At 40.7% G+C, this 25169-nt stretch overlaps 1 protein-coding gene and 1 long non-coding RNA gene across 10 annotated transcripts in view; one reads left to right on the plus strand and one right to left on the minus strand.

Moving 5' to 3' along the window:
- Window positions 1-14405, plus strand: part of LOC103817716 (uncharacterized) — a 64833-nt gene extending 50428 nt beyond the window's left edge. Inside the window, exons 4-5 of one of the 3 annotated variants that reach the window (XR_007778870.1) lie at window positions 5316-5403; window positions 10685-14405. This is a non-coding gene — a long non-coding RNA (uncharacterized LOC103817716). Of the gene's footprint in view, window positions 1-5315; window positions 5404-7400; window positions 8360-10464; window positions 10661-10684 lie in introns of those variants that run through there. The other 2 variants (XR_007778869.1, XR_007778868.1) reach the window with 2 other exon arrangements.
- The window catches only part of MRTFB (myocardin related transcription factor B), a 67843-nt gene extending 44353 nt beyond the window's left edge, over window positions 1-23490 (minus strand). The window contains exons 1-4 of one of the 7 annotated variants that reach the window (XM_050980258.1): window positions 23436-23484; window positions 20310-20353; window positions 19353-19445; window positions 5495-5668 (exon numbers count right to left, since the gene is read on the minus strand). In XM_050980258.1, the coding sequence (XP_050836215.1) occupies window positions 5495-5648 (154 nt within the window). In that variant the 5' untranslated portion in view covers window positions 5649-5668; window positions 19353-19445; window positions 20310-20353; window positions 23436-23484. Of the gene's footprint in view, window positions 1-5494; window positions 5669-19352; window positions 19497-20309; window positions 20488-22524; window positions 22652-23435 lie in introns of those variants that run through there. The other 6 variants (XM_050980257.1, XM_030229521.2, XM_030229523.2 and 3 more) reach the window with 6 other exon arrangements.
- Between the last annotated feature and the right edge of the window lie 1679 nt (window positions 23491-25169).

Below are 25169 nucleotides of genomic sequence, written 5' to 3' on the forward strand. Positions count from 1 at the left end.
AACAACACAAATAATGGTCACCATCTACCTCAGTCACCCTTCCCAGAAAAATACCCAACACTTAGAGTGATGTCAAATTTATAAGTCTGCATGTTCTTCTACTCCCACTAAAACCCACACAAATTCCTTTTAAGGGAGGACATATGTTGGCAGTGTTCACTGCTTAAAGGAAAACCACCTTCCATTTGGTCTTACCCATATACATATTTAAATTAATAAATATTTTAAAATGTGTATATAGAGTACATAAAAATGTGCATTTTTGTATATGTTTAACTACACAGATCTACATTTAACTGCATATATATATCCTGTAGAGGACAATATTCAGTCATCCACTGTTCTACCTCTGATTTGCAAAAGTTGCCTGTAATAAGTGCTGCACAGCAATTACCAGTTCTGTTTGCTCCCTGTTACCTTCTTGTAGTGGCTCTGTCACAAACTGACACTTCAACGACAACATCTGCAGCTAGGACTTAGTTCTAACAAATTAAAACAATTATACAATGGAATTTAAAATTAACTCAACATTCTTTTCTAGCTGTGCATTTAGTTATGCACAAGGAATTTCAGGAAAAAAGGTCAGAATAAGACAGTTTGATCAAGTGATCTCTTTAAAGGAAAACATGCTTTCTGTATCTCCTGTAATTACTCAAACGCCAGGCCCTCAAACAGGATTTCACATATACCAGATGCCTTGAATTGAGTCAGTCACAGGTCATGTCTCCTGTGTTAATCTCTTCACAATAAGCAGATAATTAAAAAAAATAATATCTATAAATCAAACTAAAATGATGGAATGTTTGTTTAGAAGTTTACCAAATGGAATGACCCTGCTGGAATTCTTTCATGTAGCCTGTGAAAATGTCAGAATATATTCCATTTAAGAGGTCACAGTCCCTAGAGATCTCTGAGTTTTGGCTTGTGTGTCTTTTCACATGCTTTAATATTTGAAAATTGTTCCTTGTAGACACTGACTGATGGCCTGGGAATGCTAGGATTGTGGGAACTGGCAGTACCAATGACAAAGACAGACTTACTGGGAAATCAGTACCTACTCAGTTTGCGTTCTCCTCTCGGAACAGATAGGATGACATTCAAATATTTACAGGGAGACCAAGGGACTTCTGGCTTTTTCTACAGACATGTTAAAAAAACCAAACAAAACCCCAAAAACAAGCTCCCCCAAAAAACAGAGCACTACCAAAAAAACCAAAGTACATAAAGACAAATATATATTAATTACAATATGCTGCGTGTTCTTAGCAAAGATTATTTAATAGAATATTTGCAGTGGATGTTCCATGGGCTACTAAAACCTTAATGGAAAGACAAACCCCAGAATCACTGAGGCTGGCAGCAGCCTCCTGAGATCTCCTGGCCCACCTCCTACTGGAGCAGGGTCAGCTGGAACAGGCTTGCCCAGGAGAGTGACCAGTCTGATTTTTAGTATTTCCATGGGTGGAGATTGCACAGCCTCTCTGGACCACCACTGTACACACACACATTAATTATGACTACACTATAAATGCACACACACTTTTCTACTGTAAGCTTACAGAAATTGTGCTCTTCTTTATCTAGATTGGCCTTTCAGGATACACTTCCTTTGAGGTCTGGTTTGTGGTGGATTTTTATGTTTGGTTTGTTGATGTTATTGTTGGTAGTGGTGCTGTTAATCAGAATATCTGCATGCTGTTTTCCAGATCTCACTGCTTTCAGCTTAGTGATTATGAAACTGCTGAACTGAAGATGATTTTTCAATTATATTCCCTGCCAAGCTATTACTTAAATCACAACTAAGTTTTCCATTTGTTATTCTCTAGTCTTTCCATTAGCCATCTTTTCTACACTGTGTCTCTCCCAGCTCTCTCAAGAAAAATTCTAAGCACAGTGACCTACCTATATAGCATTACAAGAGGAAAAAAACACACCTAATCACTGATCTTAGAGGAATGGAGAAAAACCTGTCACACACAGATGCAAGAAGAATGTCCCAAATCTCACCCGATTCCCTAATATCAAAATTGCAGTTCACGTCTATTAATTGCACAGAGGACTGAGAATTTGTTCAGAAACCATAAAACTATGCCAAGAAGGCATGTTACCAGTGCTACATACTGAGGGAGTGGAAGATAAGAGATAACAGGCAAACTAATATACCACAACTCTTAGATGCCAGAAAAAAATCCCTTGGATCATCAAATTTATTTAAGTAATACCATTAGGTTAAGTGGGATGTGGATTTCATTGAGTTATTTTAAGAACTATGTCTCCCAGCTGACTTGACTGGTCCCTTAGGAGGACACAATATACACCATTTGGAGTATTTGTTTATGTTTGGGTTTGTGTTGGGTTTTGTATGTGTGTGTTCCACCTTCCCCTGAATTCCCCACAGTACCCCACAAGCTCTCCAACCCCACAGGAAGCTGCAATTCTCACCTGACCTTCGGTGCCTCAGGGGCTCTGCTGCTGAGTGTTCTTATTCTTACAGAGACAGGGTCACTGCTTTCTCCTAATTGAGATTTTACCAGTCTTACTTTTACTTTAAGATGTTTACTGTCCCAAGGCTTTTTTCCTACAAAATATCCAAGACTCTTGGCTCTTTTCTCAATTAGCCCAATTCTGCTGGAGAATAGTTGCTGCCAGCCATGGGAGGCACAGCACCACCTTCTCTCTTCTCCTCCAGCCCCAAAGGGAAGCAGAAGCAATCCCATTCCTATGCTGGCTGCGAGTTTCGAGGAGCAGACACCTCACAGCTCCCACTGCCTGGAACAGAACTGCTTCTCCACACCACACAAAGGTCAGGGAACAGGCACACTCCTTCTGACAGGATTTATAGCCAAAATGCAGAGCCAAAGGGCACTCCATGGCCTGGACAGGTGCAGCCACTTATCCACTCGTTTTACAAGAATATAACCAGGCTCCCACCTGTGCACAACAACTGCACAAGAGCAACTTGCATGTCTCTTTTTCAGAAACGTGTCTCTTTATCAGAAACTAGTAGCCACTGTCACAAGAAGAGTTTGGCACAATGAGATAGTCAAGGAAGCCACTGCAGAGCCAAGAGAGGCTGCTGTAATACACAAGCTAGGAGCTTTGTATTTTACATGTACCTGGAAATAATGATTGCATGGCTCCTCACACCCAGCCCTTCACAGCTCCCTCTTCCAGCCAAAGCAGCATGCTCACCAGCTCTGGAAAAGTATTAATTCAGCATGCAAAAAGCTCTGGTCATGCACTGCTTCCTTTTTTTTTGATGGCATCTACATGTGCAATCCCTTCCCATCATTTGGCTCTGAAACAGCAGGTTGGAAAGCTGCAGGCAGCACCATTCCCATCCACCTCCTGCTGTCAGCAGCAGACAGCCTATCCTTCCCTCCCTTGCCACCTCCTGGCTCTCAGACAGAAGCTCAGGAAACTGTGGTACAGAGTGTGGGCAGCACATTGTTCTGACTGGTACTTGGGCCGTGCCACGCTGCTGCTACTCTTGTCAGCCTTCCTCCAGTGCAGCCCAACTCAACACCCAGGCATCAGTCTTCTCCCTCCTGCTTCCAAAGAGCCTCATCCATGTCACTTTTCCCCCAAGCTGTCCTTCCTAAGGACATAGCATCTTGCCTAAAAAGCACATACTGGACCCAACCTGGCCTTGTTCGGGCAGGGATGCAAACACAGAGCCTTTTCCCAAACTCCATGTATGTGAGCAGGCTCACTGCTCGTGAGAGGGACTGTACACCCATGGCTGTCATGAGACTGCCAGGATCACAGATACATCTCTGTCATCACTCAGGAGGTGACAAGTGTGAAGAGCAGAACCAATGAAATAATAACTTTTGCTGCTTTTTAGCAAGTGGAGCAAGAGTTGCCTCCAGGGAACAGGCATGGTAAACCACTGCAATACACAGGGCACATACGTGATCAATGCACGGAATGTACTGCCTAATTATCCAGAAAGATGCAGACTAATGACAACCTGAAATTAGTTGCATTAGCAATACAGTATTGCCCACAGCCATGAACTTGAAAACAGCTCAAATGAAATAGGAGAACCTTAAAATTACGACAGTACAGGAAACTGACATATAACATCTACCTCCCAAAATTATCCATTTGTCTTTGTTCGGGGAGTAAATACCTGCATGTAATAAGTGACTGGAAAATCTTAAGCTCCTAATGCACTCCAATTGTTCTGTTATTGATCCTCTGCTGGAAGTTAAAACCTCTTTGACAGAGTTGGCACAGCATATAAATGTTCCTTTGTAAACTCAAGGGACAATAATTCCACTGGAGCTTAAGCTAACCATGAGAATTTGCAGCAAACCCACCAAGCTCTGCCCACCCGAACTCTTACTCCTGCTTTGCTCTGTGACTGGGATCTCTGGGGCAGAGGGCAGGGGAGAGGAGGAAAATGTGAAAAAGGAGAAGGTAGTAACAGCTCCAGTGACTGCTGGCTCACCCAGGAATGCTGTGATTACCTCCATGGTAAACAAAACCAAACCAGAGCAGAAGCCTCCTACCCTTGCAGTGACATTGGAAAAGCTGGAAACACAGTTTCTGTACTAACTTGTGCAAGTCAGCTTAACAACACTGCAGAACAACACTAGAACAGTTCAGTCTCCTACTGGACTACTGCCAAAAGACTCATTCAAGTAAACAAAAGGTTTAAAGGATCACTACCAGAGCTCACAGTAAGCATAATGCTTCCTGCATAAAAATATCCTACCAAAAAAATACCCTTAAACATTTCGGGATTTTTTTAAGTGCCACTGTATTTCTGTGAACTGCAATTTCTTACGCTTATAGACTTTATAAAGTAGTAACATGCTAAAATACTCTTGCAAATATCCAATTTTTGGTAAAAAGTAAAAATACTAAATTATTAAAACTACTTTGAATGTGAATCCATCAAGTTCAAAGTTCACTTTTACAAATTTGCTTCTGACTTTCATAATTTCTACAAATAATTGTTTCTAGCCAAATTAACCAAAATTACTAAATCTGAACTTACAGATGAGCAATAGTTTGGCTCTGGAGGTTTGACAGGACACAGATACCTACCTCATCCATTTTAGTTTTACAGGAAACTAAGAAAAAACACCTTTTCCAGAAGTATTCGAATATTGAATTAAAATTTGTAAGATAGAATAACATAACTTGTGTATTATTTATGCAGAAAAAAACTCCATTATTGAAAATTATCCCTTTTTAACTGATAATAATACAACTCTCAAAAAATATATTTCACCAATACTTGTTGTATACACCAGCTGCAGTTTTTAAACTAAAACTTAAAAATCTCCTCAACTCCATTCTAGGTTCCAGCGTGCCTGCTGCTCCAAGAGCTGCCCTGGCGAGCGAAGCTCCCGGGACCGACTTCCCAACATCCCGCAGCACGTGGACGAGGTAAGAGCGGGCGAGGAGAGTCCCTGGCGGTCCCCGCCCGGTCCCTCCCGCGGCTCCGCATCCCCGGGCACTCAGGCGCTCAGTCACTCACCATTCTTGCGCTCGGTGAGGGGCGGCAGGCAGGGGCTGGGCTGCAGCGACAGCCCCCGCAGCTCGTGCGCCACGGCCTCGCTGTGCGGGCTGGGCGCCAGCCGCGCCGGGGGCCCGGGCTCGTCCTCGCCGTCCGCCGGCCCCGCGGGCTCCATCCTGGGCACGCCTCGGCGCTCTGCGGAAACAACGCGGCTCTGGTCACTCTCTGCTCCGGCAACACCGGCCAACGCTTCAGACACTGCTCTGCCTTCACAGCTGGGCTTTGGGCAGTTCCTTCGCGCGCAAAATTCAGCTTCAGAATTATGCACATTACCTACTGATTTCCCACAAATATTACGGGGTTGCCAAAATATAGTCAGGGAATGGATTCAGAGGCAATTTAACAGAAAGCAGGAGAGTTTCTCTGCTCACACCAACAGAAACATCACCCAGCGTTAACCCTCACCATGGATGTCCAGAAGCTCCTGTGCCCCACCGTGTGTCCCCACCCGCCTATCAGCACAACATCCCTTTTTCCCAATAGCTTCTAGTAGAGAATGCTGAACTAATATATTGTGATAACATACAAATGGCTTTTAATATTTTCAAGCTCTGCACAACTCTAGTTCAGATCCCAAATCAACGTCAGTATTTACAGAGGATTTCATACCACCAAAGGAGTATATCAGAGCTAGTTAATCCTCATTCTCCCCAGTAAGGCTTTTGGCCATGAACATTTTAAAATTAATTTTACTGCACACTAGCTTTTTATTGAATAGTAGAAGAAAAGTCACAATTTACTATATCCTTCCTTTCTCTCATTAGTGTAGTACTTCATCTACAGTAAGGAGAGACACAAGTATGAATTACTGGTACAGGCTTTTTATACCTGACAAAACTATCAAGTCATTAAAATTTCAATAAATCAATATGGACGTCAATGAAGTCCCATCCCTGGACTCTTGGAAACTTGAATGACATGAAATATTAACAACTCAGAAAGATCCACAAAAATGAAGAAATATCTTATTATTGTGAGATTTTTTGTTAGTTTTAAATTATTTTTCTTAAGAAACACATCTGCTTGCCATACTCAGCCTTAAAATTCAAATATTCTGAAGATAAACACCACATGTGTTGGAGTGTGTATTCAGAATTTTGAAAATGCAATATATGTTTCAATTATCAATACCAAATTATTTCAAGTGTTAACATGACATTTAAAAAACCAAGATGACAAAAGATTATCATGACCACCAAAGAATGGCCTACATTACAGAAGAGTAGAGAATCATGTTCTGAAAGTGTGAATTGAAAAATAAGAAATATAAGCAACTACTGCTTGATATACACCTAAACAGAACAATTATCATGGTTAAGTGCATATTTTTCATTATTTTCCCTAGTTACCAACTCGAGTTTTCACATTAAATGAAGACACATTAACTTACTGTTATGCAAGATTTTTCTTCTTTGTTCTTAGCTTCTAGAAGCATAATTTACTCAGCTCACTCGATTTCCTGACATTACACTCTCCTCAAACTCCCACTCACTCATACAAATTAAGTACATTATTAACCAAGCAGGTCTCTTCAGAACAGAATTTAACTGAAAATTTAGCTGCTTATCTGTTCATATTCACAGCATTTTATCCACAATTTACTAGTTATGAGTTGCCTTGGAGTCACTTTTCAAAGAGATTAAGCCACGTGAGCTGTATTCATGCTTTTAAACCAGATGAAATTAATAGAAACACCTTCTTGTACTAAGGCTCAGCATTTGTTATGCTGCAGATTTGCTTTGACTCATTTTTTTCCCCATGACAGATAAGTAAACATCATGCTTTGAATGAAACTAGCTTGACTTTCACCACATCTACAATGCCCTGCAGAATTGGTAACATGTCCATCCCTTAATTTTTGTTTCAGGAATGTACAGAAATGTTGGTTTATTGTCCAGATCCAACTGAGAGCACAGCATGCAATTAAATTATGTTGATTGCAGCACAGCAGCACAACTCAAAACAAGTGTGACTACCCACACAGCATGTGCTTGATCTGTGGTTTGAACATTAATAGATCAGGTTGGAAGGGACCTTTTGGAGGTCATCTAGTCTATCCCCCTGTCTCATGGGATTACCAGCTCTCAGGAACTTGCCTTGTCAGCTTTTGAAAATCTCCAAAGCAGGTGATTTCACCACCTCTGGGTAACCTCAGCATGAGTGCTCTGCCCACCTGTTTCACACAGAATTTCTTCTCCTGCTGATCATGACTCTCAGGACCCTATTTTCACTGTGGTTTCATACAGTACATGAACATCATAATTAGGAAACCTCTGAATCCAAAGTTCTCCAGTGCAAAACTCTAACCCTAATTTTAAACTTTGCAATTCACAGTGAAGTCCCAGATACTGCACTTCCCTTTTCCTAAATCTTTTAGATAGGCTGCTAAAAAACCAGGTATGTTCTCAAATGATCCTTTAACTCTACAACTACCCTATTGCTATGTTGCTACATAATCGTTGAACAAAAGATACTCTAGAATTCCCAGAAAGTCTAAATTCTTCAAATTCTTTACTCATATCTTGTATCACATTTTGCTCTCATTTCATTATTACTTATGAACTGCTGCTGTATCAGACTACAGAAATATTTCTGAGCTAAGAACAACAAATTCTCTTAACCTTCCCCAAAAAGGAAAACACACAACTCCACCCAACATTTCCAGGGTTTTTTTGTAGGGGGAAAAAAAAATCAGTGACCTACATCATGAACATCTGGCACAGATACACTAGGATTCTTACAGCTCCTTACTGAATCAACAAACAGAACTTCTAAAAAATATTATAAAGATGACTTGCAATAATAAAATATAAACAATTAATTTGATTCTTAGATCTTGGTTTATTATAATCTAATAAAGAATTCATTCAGCTGTTAAACTTTCTGAAGACAACTCCTGAACTTGGCCTCCATGAAATTAAGAGTTTACCTTTGGCATAAGATTTTCCTTGTTGATTGAAAAAACTAATTTAGGAACTTAAAAATAACTTTTATAAATATCTTTACAAACAAACAAAAAAGAAATAAATGAGGACAAAACCCATCTGTAAACATCTCTGTAAGTGCATTTTTACACTGCTGCATATATGATAATAAACCATTACCATTTTCTAGCACACTCATTTGAACAGCTCCAGATGAATACAGCTGCTTTAGCATCAGGTGCAGGCTACAACCAGCAGCATTTACTTCACATAAAACTCAACTAAAGATATGCAGAATCTCCCATCTATTTTCAGTCTTCAAAAGCCATTTCATTCTGGTGTTTCTAATATAACCAATTGTTTGTACATCAACAATCCAAACAGGAAAATGAGTAGTAGAAAACACCTTGTTTTAAATCAAATCCTGTACGACACTTTATCCAGCAACCATCTGCAAAACCGAAAAACCTCTGATGTAGAATGTAAAGCCCATGATACTCTCACATTTTATATTAAAGATAACAATTTGCCTCCCCTTTCTCATTTGTTTGAAGCCTCCTCAATCCTGAAGAATTATTTCAGGTTTTCCATCTGCATTTACAGATGGTAACTATTATTTGTGTAACCCCTGAGTTGAAGCAGACCTACACACGAAGTATATTAATAACATAACTGAAACTCAACAGTTGAAACATGTACAGGAAAATACAATTTTTAAAAAACCATTCTACTAAAGTTTCAAAATTCTACTTAACATAATCCAAGAAAGCACCTTTTATACCAGGCTGATCTGATAAAAATCAGATGTCACTCAAGGGGTTTCCACTTCCTTCCTTGCAACTAAGACACCTGAAATTAAAGTTGTGTGAGCCATCACTCTGGTCCATTTCTGCTTATGAACTGTTGGAAAGCATAATACCAACTTATTTCGAGAAACTAAAAATCACATTACTCAATTGTTCCAATAGTCTTAAATGATTACAGGTATCTGGTTTGGGGTTTTTTGTTTGTTTGTTTGTTTGAACATAGAAACAGCAAAATGTTTAATAGCAGAGTGAAAATTAGAAAAAAATATTTTCCTACTTAGTCTTTAGAATACATTATCAAAATAGAAACTGCACCAGCACTGCTAGGAGGCTTTGGTTCACATTTCCCTGACAAGTACATAGGAACAGTGTTCCAGCACTGGCAAACCAGGACTCCTGTACAATGTATGAGCCTTATGTAAGTGTTCTCACAGATTGTAGGTGGTTGCTATCTTCTTAACTGCTGAAGACAAACGCTCCTTTTATTTTTAAACATTTTATCTTCAAAAGACAAAATGTATTTCCTTGGAAAAATTTTATCATCTTATACTTCCCTGCTACTTGAGACACCAGAACTGGTATTTTATTTGGCACAAGCTCTGAAATCTGGATGACACTTCAGTAGTAAACCAGCTTTTATTTTAGCAATCTGCTGGAAAATAACAGTTCAAGAATGACAATGCATTCAAGCTTTGGCCAAGTCAACTGGCTGACATTAACACTGTTCACTCACTCACACCTGCAAGGAACCTGGGTCACTGTACCCAGTACAGTACTGAATTAACAATCATCAGATATTAGCAACATCAGCTCCAGGATTTACAGAATCATGGTGTGAACATGGGCACTCAGTTTCTCCATTTATAAAACTTAGCAAAATTTAAAACTCTAGCAGTTTGTAATACACCAGAATCGTTAGTGGGGAGAATACTAGAAATGTAAAATGCTGGGTTTGTTTTCTTTTTCTTACCTTTTTCTTCAATGTATCAGAAAACACTAAAAAAGATCCTAAAAAAGTGTGAGATCCAGCAGGTTAACTAACAGCTGCCAAGGTAGGCCATTGCATTAAACTTTTTAGTCTCCCTGTCAGTGCCTGGAAAGACTGGGTGATCTGTGCAGGGGGAACAGTGATTTCTGACACTGAGGCCAATAAGCACTTTGAGGGTTGTTACAGTTTTAAATATTCCTCCTATTTGAGCAGTGGGCACTAACGACCTGAGAGAATGTGAGAAGCCACAATCTCAGACCGACTTGGCAATTCCCCTCCCTTCTCATGAAGAAGGGCAAGGACTGTGCTTCCAGAATGCAGCAGACCCTACCGATGCCTACACAAGCCTACAGCAAACTTCCTTCCTAGGCTACAAATTAGTCCAGTCCAGTGGTCAGACCCTTGGAATGCTCTGTCTCTCCTTTCCTCCAAGGATCAACACACGTCAGGCCCGAACATAAACAAAGTCGGGAACATTCAGCTCACTGAAGAGTCCGGGAACTGGAAGCTCCGGGAGTCACTTCCCGGAGAGAAGCCCTGGGGATGGAACACCGCTCCAAGGAGAGGAAGAGACGCAGGGGTTTAAAGGATGGCTCCTCTGGGCATGCTGCCTATCAGCAAGGGGTAAAGAGAAATACAGCAACCAATCATGGCTTGGCTGCAGTCTCCATCTCCATCAGCTCCTGGAGCAACACCAAAGAGAGGCTGTGCTCCAAAGAGGGTGACGCTCCTCAGCCCAGCCCCAGCAGCTGCTGGAGCTCAGAAACAGAAAAGCAGCAAGGGCTGTGGGGGCACGAGCCCCGATGGGACGGGCACAGCCTCACCTCTGCTGGGCTGACACCCTTCCTACAGACACCATGTTACTGCAGCATGGGAACTTGGACATGAAAAGTGACATTTAATTACCATATTGAAAGAGAAACTGCAATCTCACAGTTAAAACACAGCGTCGATAAACCTACTTAATTAAGTTTTGTGGTCAAACACAGGGCAATAAGGATTTAAATCATACAGCTATTTTTATTAAGGTAATTATACAAAAGCAGAAAAAGATGAGAAATATCAGCAGCTGACTAACCATGAGTAATCACCTTGGATTATGCATTATAACTCACTATTACTATTCATTTCTTTAAAAAACAGTGTGCAGAAGTATCTGACAAAACTGAGGTCCTGTCATGCTTCTCACTGTTCCAGTACCTGGAATAATGTGTTTCTTCCAGGAGCACAGAGTCCTCCTGGACTGGTTGATAGTGCAGAAAAATATCCACTTTTATTAAATAACTGAGATTAAAATTTTGTAACTGTCTGCTCTAGCTAAATTAACATCACTGAACAGACACCAAAAGACGTCCAGAAACTCATTTAACACTTCTGCATATTTTGATGACAATGCTACATTGAGATGATCTTTACTAATTCTTCAGAGGAAATCATTAAATCTTAAGTCTTTGGACTGATCCAAAAATGAAAAATGAATAAGCTACAATGGCAAATGCACATCATCCACAAGGTAATGTATAGAGAATTACTTGTACCTGGACAGAGGCTGGGGATGAGTCAGGAGAATCCCTGATGATACATTCCCTCCACTGCTACCTCCAGGCAGGAAAAAAAAATCACAGTAATTGGTAATGGGAGCTGAGCCCTGCTAAGTGCAAATGAATTACCCTGCAGTGTGGGGCTGTGAGGAATAAAGGCAGCCTCCCACAGCTCCATTAAAATGTGGGGAAACTAAAGCCTACCCTGTCGCTGTGCAGGGCCATAGAGATGATTTATGAATTCTTTTCTTACATTACTGCCTTCTCAAACTAACCTGTTCAAACAAGAGTTTGTGAAATCTGGGCTACACAAAAACCTTCACTGGAAAAAATCTACCTAGGAGCAATGCTGTGAAGCTTAGTGTTTAAATACCTTAAGGTTTCATACAAATGTTTTAAGTAATTGTAAATATTACAACTATCTTCTGTATTCACATTTCAAGGGCTTTAAAATTATAATAATAGAATTTATTCAAAATGCTAAACTTTTTACAAATATTTTAAATATAGCAAGCAAAGGTTCAATATGCACAACAGTCATCACTGAAACAGAACTCATACCTTCAGACAGAAGTGATGTTTAAATTGTTTACTGATTATATAGAACTGTTCAACTATGTCATTTACCTTTAAGAGACAGTTGAGAAACTCCATAGTGTGCCCCAGAACCAATAAATCGGTCTGAGGGACCAAAGAAAAAGTAAGTAAAGTCTAACAATAGCTGCCTCTTAAAGGTACCACCCAGTCAACACCCTCCACTTTTAAGGAGAAGTCTGAACTGCAATTCCACCCTGCATGAGAGATGTCCATCTCTAGAGAGCTGTTTAAGACAGGCATGGAAGCAAACCATGCTGATAACCCACCCTGATAACCCAGGGCAGCCTTCAATTCACCTGCTACTGACCCGAGGCTTCATAAACAGAAGCTATGCTGTGTTAACTTGCAGTGTTTGCAGCAGAGTTCATAAAGATTTGTGCTGAAAACTCAGAATCATGAGAAGACAATGATTTATTTAATCTACAACTAAATCCATCATCCCTAAGAGCTGCTGCCTGAGCACTCAGCAGCAACCAGAATTCTGGCCACAATACCTGAAGTGTAGAAAACATTGACCCATAACTTGTTGTAAGTGAAGGACTTCAGGCACAGTCCTCAACAACTTTTTACTTTTAATCACCATATGAGCAGGCATAATTTGATTTAATCTCATATTTTCTGTGGATATTCTTAATAAACAATGCTCCTCTTAAGGCAACATTAAGTGGTTCAGCTGGTTCCACTTGATTAAATAAATACAAAGCTGTCATAGCACATATCCTCACTAGTTCTATTAAAATAAAGAGCTTCATAAAAATACTTAAAACTAGATAGGCAAAACATGAACTTGTTTACATGTTACTGTATGTGGAAATACGTTGTATGCAAATGGTCAGAAAAATCTAAATATGACATTCCTATTTTTCAGTCTGTGAAGATAATGTTGATTGTCAATATTCTAAATTTGTTTTTATACTCTAATTTAAAAAGCTGACATTAACACTTGGAACAAATACATTTAGGCTGAGTTTATAAAGCAACACAAGGTCAGTTTTACACCTAAATTTAGCAGGGCAAAGAAACAAAAAAACCAACCAAACAACAGCTATCTGCATTAGTGTGGTGTGCAAACAAATGATGCTCCTAGTTTCTTACCCTCATAAATATCTACATATTTAAATAATGTTTTTTTTTTCCAATGAAACATTGTGACATATGTCTTCCAAAGCAACTTACTTGAATTCCAATTAGCAAAAATCCCAAAGTTGTTAATTTCAGTTTTAATATGAAGTGTTTTGCAGGAGCGTTTGAGTAATTGCGACATCAACTCAGATTAACCTGCTCAAAAGGAAGTTTAGTTCTTCTGGCCTATGACAGAACTTTGTGAAAGGAATTAGTAAGGTCCCATGTGCTCCATGATTTTCTGTGGCCAGCAAACATAAGGGGTAGCCTGAAGAATCTTTTTATGTAATTGAAGTTGCCAATATAGGAAAAAATCAAAACCCAAATGGTTGTTTTAGTATAATAAAGGCACTTGATAGCTCAGACAATACTTCCTAACTTTTATCCATGTAACAGATCATAATCTTTCCCTATGTGTTCAGAGACCTCTGATATCCAAAATAGCGGTCCATCTTAAAAATGAATGTTGGTCAAGTTCTTAAGGCATTTCAGGAAAGGTTAGATGACTCCATGATTTCATTTGTTTGCTTGGATACTGCGAGAGGTTCCCATTTATGACTAAGCTGCAGGTGCTACTCTGTTTATTTTACTGCCTGCAAACCAAGCCTTTGAATTGAACAAAGCAAGGAAAGCACAAGGATTCAAACCAAAGAGGAAGGAACTGCAGGACTGCCTCCCGTTGAACGTGCTGCTTTCTACCTCCTGTCAGAAGTGGGACTGAACACTGCACAATCATTTCTAGTAGATGAGATTTCTAGAAAAATCTATACTTTGCTTCTTTTTACATCCACACACTTTACAAAGATTTGCAAAGTTTTATTACTGAAATTTGGTTATTAATTATTGTAATTAATTTATTATTGTAATATTTGGGGTTAAATTTGTCTTTAAAAATACAATCAACTTCTATTGGACAGAATTTAACATATTATTTACATTCAGCAAGAAACGAAGTGCTAATTAGACATTAATTCAAAATAATGTAAGTGTAATTAGAGAATGCAAGCAACTTCAGTTTAGGGGATCTTGCAAAAATTGGAATCATAATGTCTGAGATGAAATTCAGTGACATGTGCAGAAGGTCCTCAATTAACCAGTCCCTACACCCAACTTTAGGAAAGCTAAGAAAATCTCTCTCACACAAACCTTTTGCTGCATATTGACTTGGACCAACACAGCTACTTTGAGGTATTAACAATGCAAACAGTAACCAGAATTAGCTCCCATGGAAACCAGTCAACTTGTTGCTCCCAACTTCTGAAAATGAAACTTTTAATATTTAATCTGCTAATGGACAAAAGGAAAACTTAGAAGGTGACACATTCATGTTTAATTAACAAAATATATAAATCAACTTGTGGTACATCTCAAGCAGCAGCTGTTTACTGTACATTCTTTACCTGATTAACACCAAGTGCTTAAGAGTTCACCTACAATATGCTTTCCTGTTTCTTACTTCTAACCCCACATTGTGTTACATGGCCTCATTTTTATACAGCATGACAAAAGGTCACAATTTGAAAGTAATTCTATCACTTCTACTAGATTTACACCTTACAGCATCTTCTTAAGAATTAAAGGTAGGGGTTTTTTTAATAGTTACAACAAGGATGCAGATTGAAAGAATGCTGCATTCCATACAGTTAAGCAGACTTCCAGGAAGAAAAATCCCACAACAAACCACAAAATCCCAGCCCTGACACTCCTAAACACTGGAAATTAAGCACAAAGATATACCACATACATAGTATTATGACTAACAGCATAACAAGTAATTTGATAAAGACAAAATTACACTCTTCACTTAACAGAAGCCAAATTTTTACTTTTCAAATCAAACACATTTCTTCTAACAAGGAACAGGGTAAGACCACAGGAAGGAATATAACTTATTGCTTCTTTATAAATACAGATCCAAGATCGTAACTGATGAAGCCTAATCTGCAGATCAACACCCATATTCTAAAATAATCAGAACAAGTATGTTATTAGTATGGTGCCTGAAAACTCTGATGTTCCAAACAGTTTAATGCTATAATCCACAGTCCATGCCCTCAGTACTTTAAGAACCAATTTCTCACGATCTCCAAAGCTAAAATGAACTTGAATTCCATTTTCCCTACTGAAATTAGCTAAAGACTAATAGAGCAGAAACTCTGGGTCAGGAGAGTTTATGTTGCCTAAGGCAGTTTCAAAGAAGTCTTATCTATTAAACTATTGTGTTCCAATATTTCATTCCATACAAAGCTACTTGTTTGAAAATAAGTAGGAAATAGATGGTAACATAAAATTGTTTACAGTAGATTACAAATTTCTGCACTTAGCAGCAGTCACACATTTACTTTCTGTAGTTCTTGTAGTTTGAGCAGCACTCAAAATATTTTAAAAAGATACTACAAAGCTTTATTAGAAACTCTGTTGGAAAATACCAATTATGTGATGAAAACAAGATATTCATTACATATAACCTGGTATCAGATATAAATACTGTAGCCAAGGAGTTTTTTCTCTTGGTTTATTTTCATTGTTCTTTTTCTAGTGTCAGACAATAGTTATTTTTTCCCCAGATCACTTCAATACCCACTTTCCTGATTTCTGTTCCTGTATGCTCTATTTTTTTTCTATCCTCCATCTATCACTAAATCACCTCAACTCAGTTTTACCCATCAAAAATGCTCTGTATACCATCTTCCCTTGATAACCTTTTCTTGACCATGTTTCTCAGCCAGCCAGCACAAGGCTTGCCTTAGGCTTTCCAAAGTCTACTACCTATGCAAGAACCCAGAGGCAGATGGGAGACACTATGGAATTCTCTTCTGCCAACACCTTCAGCCCCAGCTGCCCCAGGTATTGAGGAACAGTTGGTGCAGAACTGTGTCCAAGGGTCTCCAGTGGGTGTGGTTTACTCTGCAGCAAAGGGAAGCAGTCCCAGTGTCCCCAATGTCACATGGCTGGGCTGGCTCCACATTCCCACCTGTGCTCCTGTCCACAACCTTTCCAGGACAGCAAAGATGAACTATGGGCCAGAGCAGATTCTCACCACCTGCATTTTACCCTTTCCAAGAGATTCCACTTTTCTCTTTTACCAATTTTGCTAGACAAGTTTTTAAAATCAGGCTTCTGAGGCAGGACCTGGTAAAAGAGTCATCAAATGGTTTAACTGGCAGAGCAGAGGAAGGGTGGAACATCTGGCAGAGGAGAGAGGATCTGATTCCAGAAGAAATCAGAAATTACACTCAGTTATTCATAGAAGCAAAGAAAGTTGGTTAAAATTGTCTAAAGATATAGAGAGAATTATTTAGGCCTTGATTCACACTGGAAGACTTATAATTCCCATAACCATAGAGACAGTTTATATTTTGCAAAAACTGACAGTATTTGCTCAGTATTTTGTATTTGAGTGCTGCTGTATTATCTGACATTAAAACAAAGAAGCATTACTGTAATTAACCCATACAAATTCAGAAATAATAAAGACTGCAAAATAAAGCAGTAACTTTTCTTTAATTAAGAATTTACTAGAAAGACCATAAGTGAGCTCTACCCTCATAAACTGGGTATTAAAAACCTTCTGCAGTCCAGACACTGCAAACGAAATTAGTGTTGAAAAACTTACATGGAAAATGGTGAGGTTTCTAGTTGTTTCTATAAATTCCTAACTCATACAGGTTACAAGTCTTTAACAAAAACTTATAAATATACTAAGTATACTTATAAAGAGCACAGCTGTACAAAGAGTACAAATTATTGAAAAACATTAGCAAAACCATTAGCCAAACATTAAGGCTTTTCTTTTTTGGTACCTTAGTTGTACTTTCTATGGAAAAATATGTTAAAAATTTTATTTTTAAAGATGAAATCCTAAAAAAAATAGTGTACCAAATGATATATAATGAAAAAACACACTCAAAAAAAGTTCAGAGAGATTTATTAGTCCATTAAAAAACTTCTGAAATAACACACAAATGGTGTAATTCAGGCCAACCTTAATGAACAGTTTCTGTATAGCCATCCCAGTATATTCAGCAAGCTCCATTCTCAGAATTCACCAATCCTAAGACCCTCACCTGCCTGAGCAGCAAGGTTATAAAAGCACAAACACTCCTTTGCTTTCACACTTCCAGCCACTCAGTTACAAAGGAATGTGCCAAGACAGCCAATGCACAATGCACAAAAGGACTGGTAGCACACTTAGCAGCATTCTAAAAACACAGCCTGAGATGAATGGTGACATCAGGCATTCCCAGACAACAGCCAAGTACAAACCCCTAACTCCCAACTGACACCGAGCCCCTGCCAGTGCAGGACAGCACCTGCACACAGAACTGCACCTGCTCCAGTGCAGTAAGGACCAGCAGTAAGACCTTTAAGGACACAGCCACCACAGCCACACTCTCACACGCAGTGCTCTGCCTGTGTCACACCAGGGCTTTCCTCAAGCTTTACTAACACGTGGTTCTAAATCATGAAAAGCCTTAAGGGTGTGTTCAACTTTGTGCAACCCATTTAGTGTCAGAAACACATGCTTAAAGCTTTGCTGGATTGCAACTTTACTAAGCTATACATTTTCAATTTTAAAAATACGGGGAACAAAATTAAGCATTGCAGCAATGTAATTAAATAGAATTTCAGTAGCTGGAATTCTGTGTCTCTTCTAGCTTTTTTGTATAGGAAATATTGAGAAATTTGCCTCTACAAGAGATGTAAGAACCATTTTTAAGTATTAACTGGACTTAATACACTAACAATTTGAACTCATTTTAATGAGTTTCTCTGCTGAATTTTTATGAGCTACCTCTTTTACATTTAAAGAATGACTAAGACTCTAATTTTAATGTCTCTAGAATTTGTAAACAAGTTTTTAGCAACAGTTCCCTAGCCTTCCAGCAGGCTTCCAGTATTAGACACAAAATGTGAAAACATGAACACAACTGCATGTCCTTCCTAGGTAGGTAACTAGGACTACCTATGTCATAAATTCACTTAGGATAGAAAACTAGTGGGTTTCCTTTTTATGTTGTGTTTTGTTAATTCGTGTTCCACTAGTTGGTGTAAAGATCAAAATTGAGTGTAACTAGCACTTCTCTCTCACTGTGTTGCTTTTGGCACCATGCCCAGGTAAAAGCCCCTTCTCAAACATTTAATTAACGCTTAAGCCAAGTACCAAATATGAAATCTTAAAATACTCTTTACTGAGTCAACAATCAGAGAGATCCAGTTTATTGCCCAAGTGCAAAACTGTTACATTAACATCTGGATTTAATAACAATAATCTGAACACTTCAATAAATTCTGTAATGTGCATTTGCTTTGGAGTTTCAGGATATGGAAGATTTTTGTGGTAGACATCAATCTTTGCCACAGAAGGAAAGTTTGAAAAAAGTTGTATTCTGTAACTAACACCGGGCAATTCTGACTCTTGAACTTCAGGAGCTAAAAATGTTTAAAAACAATGCTAGGAATACAGCACAGCATGGAAAAAGAAGAAGCATTTCTTCATTTGAAGAAGCAAACATGAAACATTCATGGCTGTCAAGTGCAAATAGTGTTATTTTCAGTGGTTCACCTTTTTTTTTTTTTTTTTGGGCATGCAGCTAAAAAAGCAGCAGATTTATTCACAGTAAGAACCAAAAGTTGTAGATTTACTAAAGGAGGACACAAAGTGAACTGGTTTGCCAAGTCTAATCAAACCTGCTCTTCATGGAGCCTGCACACAGCCCTAAACACACCTTGCCTTCAGGTTAGGGGAAGCTCCCCTACTTTTAAGTGTTTCTAGTTGGGATTTTTTGCCAAACACAGTTCTGGGGTTTGTTGGAATACATCAATGCTGCAGATACATACCCCCTTCTGTGTATATCCAGTTCTGTACATCTTGTTCTTCCAGTCTCTGCAGCAGCTCTTAGCCATGACAGTCGTGTGCAGTGTCTGCTTTTTCTGTAGAGGTGGAACCAATGCTCTGGTTCATCTAGGAGGCCTCAGTGGAAACTATCAAGAGGCTTTAAGTCTTGGTTATCCTGAAAATCAGGCAACTTGTCCCACCCTCTTTTTCCCACAATGAAGATGAGGAGGGAAGAGCAGGATCAGAATTTCCACCATTTAGGGACCAGCTAAACTCCAGAAGCACACAGTTCCGCAACTGAGAATGTGGTAGTCAATGTAACCCAACTTCCTTGTTTTACTAAGCTGCTTGACTTCCCTTCCTAACACCTCCTGAAACAGCACCATCAGCAGTAGCAAACACCCTTGGTGACTCCCTTTGAGAGAGAATTTTCCTCATCTACAACTGGATTGATTTAACCAAACCCCACGGGGTCTGGAGTCCTTCTGGAGGTGCTGTGCTGGTACAAGCCTGAGTCACTGCAGAAAAACTAAGTAAACAAAAGTAAACAAAATGTTCTACAGGCCAAAGTTTTAATATCAAAACTATTCACATTTGGAAAACAGCTAACATCTATGAAGGCTTGCAAGCATGACAGCCCTTTAAAAAGAGAAAATATTGTTTAATCAGCATATGAGTAGTTAAATCATAATCTTAAGAGGTGATTAAAACCCACTCATATCAAAGGCCAAAGCATAAAATTACAATAACTTGCTCTTAAGTTTATGTAATACAAGTACTACATATAACCAAATTTCTGTTTGTACAGGAACAGATCTCCTGGAAAACCTTCCATTTTAACAGGATTATAAAACCTTAAGCACAACTTAAAGGGATACACTGCTCACCAAAAACATAGCACAGCAGCTTTATTAAAAAAATATTTAAAAAGTTAAAATTTTTCAAGATACAGCACTTACCTTGTATTCTAGCACCCTTCTACAGTGTCTGTTTCAGCACATTCCTGGTTGGTTGGAAAGTAAAAAGGAAAAACAAAAATCACAAAGATGTCTCAAGGATTCATTATTTAAAAAGTTACGTATTTTGTTCTACATGGGAAATTAAAGCCTTAAGACTAGTTCAGCTTTCCCAGGTTCTGCAGTTTTTAGATGTAAAAGTGTGGTTTTGGGTTAAAATCCTGAGAGTAAAGTGATTTTTATATCCTTTATGTGCATCTTTTATCACCTTTCATATTCCTGCTCAAATTCTAAGATGATATTTGTCTTTCCAATTACCTCTGGCAAGAACAGCAGTACTAGAGGTGCATCATCTGCTCCTCTTAGCTCAGCTGCAATACACAAACTCAGCCCTGGTTCCTTCAAGTCTTCACACTTGGAAGTGCCAATTATATAACAGAAATGCATTTTAGTTTTCTATAGATTCCGATACAAGGGAATGTTTACAAAAAAAGGAAAGTGCTCCCATCCACATTTTGTCTTTTTGTTATGTTACCAACTCAAATGGACCTGTTCCAACATCAACATTTCATTTACTGGAATATTTCAGACTTTGTGTGTACATATATACATATACAGACACACATGATTAAGTCAGCAGAAACCTACTGCTCACTGTATTTAACAAAGGTTAAAAAAAAATCAGTTATTTTAAAGTTCTGGCATTTATCAAATGCAGTTTCATACAGTAACACTAATGGAGTTTTTCAGTTTTGGCTTTGAACCCACAGGTATCAGATTTAAAATGTCCCTGACATTCCTCAGTCACACAATTTTACCTTTGATCCCAGAGATGAATCCTAACAGACTACTTTTAATTCTTTTAAGGGCTGAAGCTGATGTTATGGTTTTTGTACATGTCAGTGACAGAGGTTAAAAGCTGCACATGTAAAAAACCAAAGCAAAACACACAAGAGGAAGAGGTTACAAGATGGAAATGCCAAAAAGGCCCACAAAAATAAATGGCCTATGATAAAATATATTCCCTCTTCCTTCCAATAATCATTTCATTAGTAATCTAACTGCTGTTTAAAAACTCCCAAACCTCAACTAAGCATATTCTCTATCCAATATTGCATTAATCCATTGTGTCATCAATTATCTAATTTCATTGCTAGGCTAACAAGTAAAGTTCAAAATTTTTAAAGTATTTTATGCATATTTACCACCAAATTTGTCTGAATATCTATGTATTAACCCTCACTATTAAAGCTGTTTGATACTACCTTATAGTTCAACAGAATCTGACAAACAAAAGGCAAATATAAAGGTGATTTCCATGTTATTGTGCAACTGCTTCTAAAAACTCATTTGCATCTTTAAGTTCAGTTTTCTACACTTCTCCAAATACTGCCAAATCCTGAAAGATATTCTGTACTCTCAACAATGTACTATGGACGTTCAACTTCCAGGTGGTTTTATTTGCTTAATAACTGGTGTCATTACCAGACAACAATCTTGTCAAGTTTTAAATGCAAGTTATACCACAAAGTCACATCTGTCCTAAGCAATCACACAGGACAGAAAACTTTAAGAAGGAACAAGATAAAATGTCACACATTAAGAGAATAATTTTATGAAATGCCAGCTGTGCCTTTGTTGAAAGCTTTAAAACCTCAATCAATTCAAAACCTGGGCTTTTTTGTCATAAAGGAAAAGATGCAGCATGAGGAGAAAATGCATACACCTCCCTATAAACAATAACTTCAGAACATGCTGTACTCACAGCACAGTGAAATCTTGGCTTTTTTTTTTTTTTTCTTAAAAGGTGAGTGATGTTTAAGCTTTAAATCTTTTAGACATATGGACATACCAGACTTTATGGAGGTGTTTTTGAAACACTCATAAAAAGATAATTTTTCCTGATATTTACTTCATAGCTAAACAAGTTATTCACTTTAAATCCTTTTAGCCAATTGCCTGCAGCAGGCAGAAGGCCTGGTATCTCTTGACTGACCGAGACTGACTAACAGCAGTTTTCTGCACTGCACACTTGCACACCAATACAAAACCCACATAAATGGAACAAAGGCAAATGTATTTGCTGGCACGGCAGGCAGGGCAGCACAGCTCTCCACCTGGCTCCCCGAGTCCCCAGGAATGTCACTGCCCCAAGTGCCAGCCAAGTGACCTGCACCCGCGATGTGCATCTGTGCATACAAGTGCTGTGGATACATACACTTCTTAACAACGCTGAGTCTGGAATCACAAAATCACCAGGCCTGGAAGAGACTTTTTATATCATCCAGTCCAACCATCAAACCAGCACTGCCACTGAAACCTCTAAACCACATCACCCAGCCACATCGTCTTTTAAACGCCTTACGGACGGTGACTCCACCACCTTCTTGGGCAACCTATTCCACGCTAAAAAGGATTGACCAAACGCCATCTAAATCCACGCATGTCGCAGAAAACGAGTCGAACTCGTCAACAGTCCCTGGTCTAAGGGTCGCAGCTCTTCTCACAGCCCAGTGACCTCCGCTGCAGCTCCACGATCGGGGACACAGAGGGCTCCGGTCTCCCCCGGGCGCGGCGCTTCCACCTCACCGCCCGCAGGGTTCGGGCCGGGCCCGCAGCGCCGCCCTGCTGCCCGCAGCCCCGCACCTCCCCCGGGAGCGAGTGTTCCTCACTACCAAATAACAACACAGGACACATCCACCAGCGGCCGCACGGCAGCGGCCGGGCCGGTGCGAGCCGCGTCCCAGGGCGCGGTGCGGACACCGGCACCTCCACCTGCTCGGGGCCCAGAGCGGCCCGGCGGGGCTGGGGGGCCGCCCCCCCTGTGTCCGGCTGCGGCCTCGCGGGGGCCCTGCCCGTCCCCGCCAGAGAGGGGGCGGCCGCCGCTCTCGGCACTCCCGCCCCCCTCAACCTCCTACAGAAGGCTCTGCGGGCGGGGCGGCGCGCAGCCCACCCCGGGGCCGGGCGGCGATGGCTGCCGGCGGTACTGCTCTCGCTCAGCGGCCCGGCGCGGCCCGGCGCGGCCCATTCCAGCGCGCGGCAGCGCGGCCGCCCCGTGCGGCGTGGACCCGGTGAGGCGGCGCCCGGCCGCGCGCGCCCCGCGCCCCCCGCCCGCGCTGCCCCGCTCACCCCGGCCCGCCGCGGCCATGTTCCTCTCGCGAGCTCTGCGCCCGGGACCGCCCTCCCCGGGCGCGCGCTCCGGCGGTTGGCCCGCGGGCGGGGGAGCCGCGCGCGCTGGCGCCGCGCACGTGCGGGAGGCGGGGCGGCACATCCGGGCACTCGCGCCCTCAGACAGCGAGGCTGGGGGCACCCGGCGCCGGGTGCCTCCGGTAAGGGGTTAGTGAACCGTTGAGGTTGGAAAAGAACTCTGAGATCATCGAGTCTAACTTATGACCGAGCACTACCGTGTCAGCCAGACCATGGCACTAAGGGCCACGTCCAGCCTGTCCTTAAACACCTCCAGGGACGGTGACTCCACTACCTCCCTGGGCAGCCCGTTCCAATGTCTAATCACCCTTTTTGGAAAGAAATTCCACGTGCGTCCCACCTAAGCCTCCACTGGCGTAGTTTAAGACTGTGTACTCGAGTCCTGTCGCTCGTTACCTGGAAGAAGAGTTCGACCCCTACCCCTACAACCTCAAGTACTTATAGAACAATAAGGTCCCTCCGAGCCTACTTTTCTCCAGGCTGAGCCCCCTCATCAGCTCCTCATAGGAGTTGTGCTTCAGACCCTTCCCAAACCTCGTTGCCTTTCTCTGGACACACACCAGCACCTCAAGGTCCTTCCTGAACTGAGGGGTCCAGAACTGGATGTAGCACTCTAGGTGTGCCCTCACCAGTGCCAAGTACAAGACAATAATTTCCCCGGTCCTGCTGGCCACACTACTCTTGGTGCAGGTATTTTCGAAAGTTCTCTGGGATCACTCCCCAGGCCCAGGCAAATCGCCCCGTCCCCCACAGCGGTGCCGTGGCCGCGGCGGCCCCGCCGCTTCCTGGGGGCACCGGGCCCTGGCGGGAGGGCCGGACCGACCCGGGGCGGGGCGGAGGCTCAGGATGCCAGTGTCTCTTCTCGGGGTGCTGCAGTCACACGGATTTGAAATTCAAAGCCGATGGATTGGGTATGGCTTCAAATGTTGGCTGTGCAAACATTCACAAACAAGATAGGACTCATACCTCGTGTATTTCACCTTCAGGCTTAGCTGTCAGTGTCTGAGGTGACTGAACTTGATTCAACATCAAACCAATCACGAGGAAAAGAAATTCTTCAAAGAAGTTTTGGAAACCTGATGACTTACACTTGAGAATGTGCAATAGAGAACGCAGGCATTTATTCTGTGATCAGAATATGATCATGCATGCACGCAGTAATTTATTGCACCTATTGTGCAACACTATGCTCACAGCAAATATCTAACAAATTGACTTTTACTAATACCGAGCCAGTCCTGTTCTGTAAGTACATACTGCAACAGGCCCAGTATTATGCAACCCTGCTTTTGAGTTTTGTGGGGTTTTTTGGGTTTTTTTTTGTTTTGGTTTTTTGTTTTTTGGTGGGTTTTTTGTTTTGTTCTGTTTTTTGTTTTTGTTTTGTTTGGGTTTTTTTTTTTTTTTTTTGGCTCACAAAGTAAGTACTAAGCTGCTACTTGGTGCTATGGTCTAATACAGCTTTTTTATTATTTGCAATTTGCTGATGTCCAGGAGCTTGCTAAGAGACTCCATTGAGCTTGCGCTACGTGCTGACCAAGCAAAACATGGTTCCCTGCTCCAAAAGTTTTTCAGTGTTCGTGTTCAGCAGTGATACCACAGGCACAAAAAAAGAATCAGTTATGATTCCTTATGATTTTAAGACAACATTCCAATACA

The sequence above is a fragment of the Serinus canaria genome, chromosome 14 (assembly GCF_022539315.1).
Source record: "Serinus canaria isolate serCan28SL12 chromosome 14, serCan2020, whole genome shotgun sequence".
NCBI lineage: Eukaryota > Metazoa > Chordata > Aves > Passeriformes > Fringillidae > Serinus > Serinus canaria.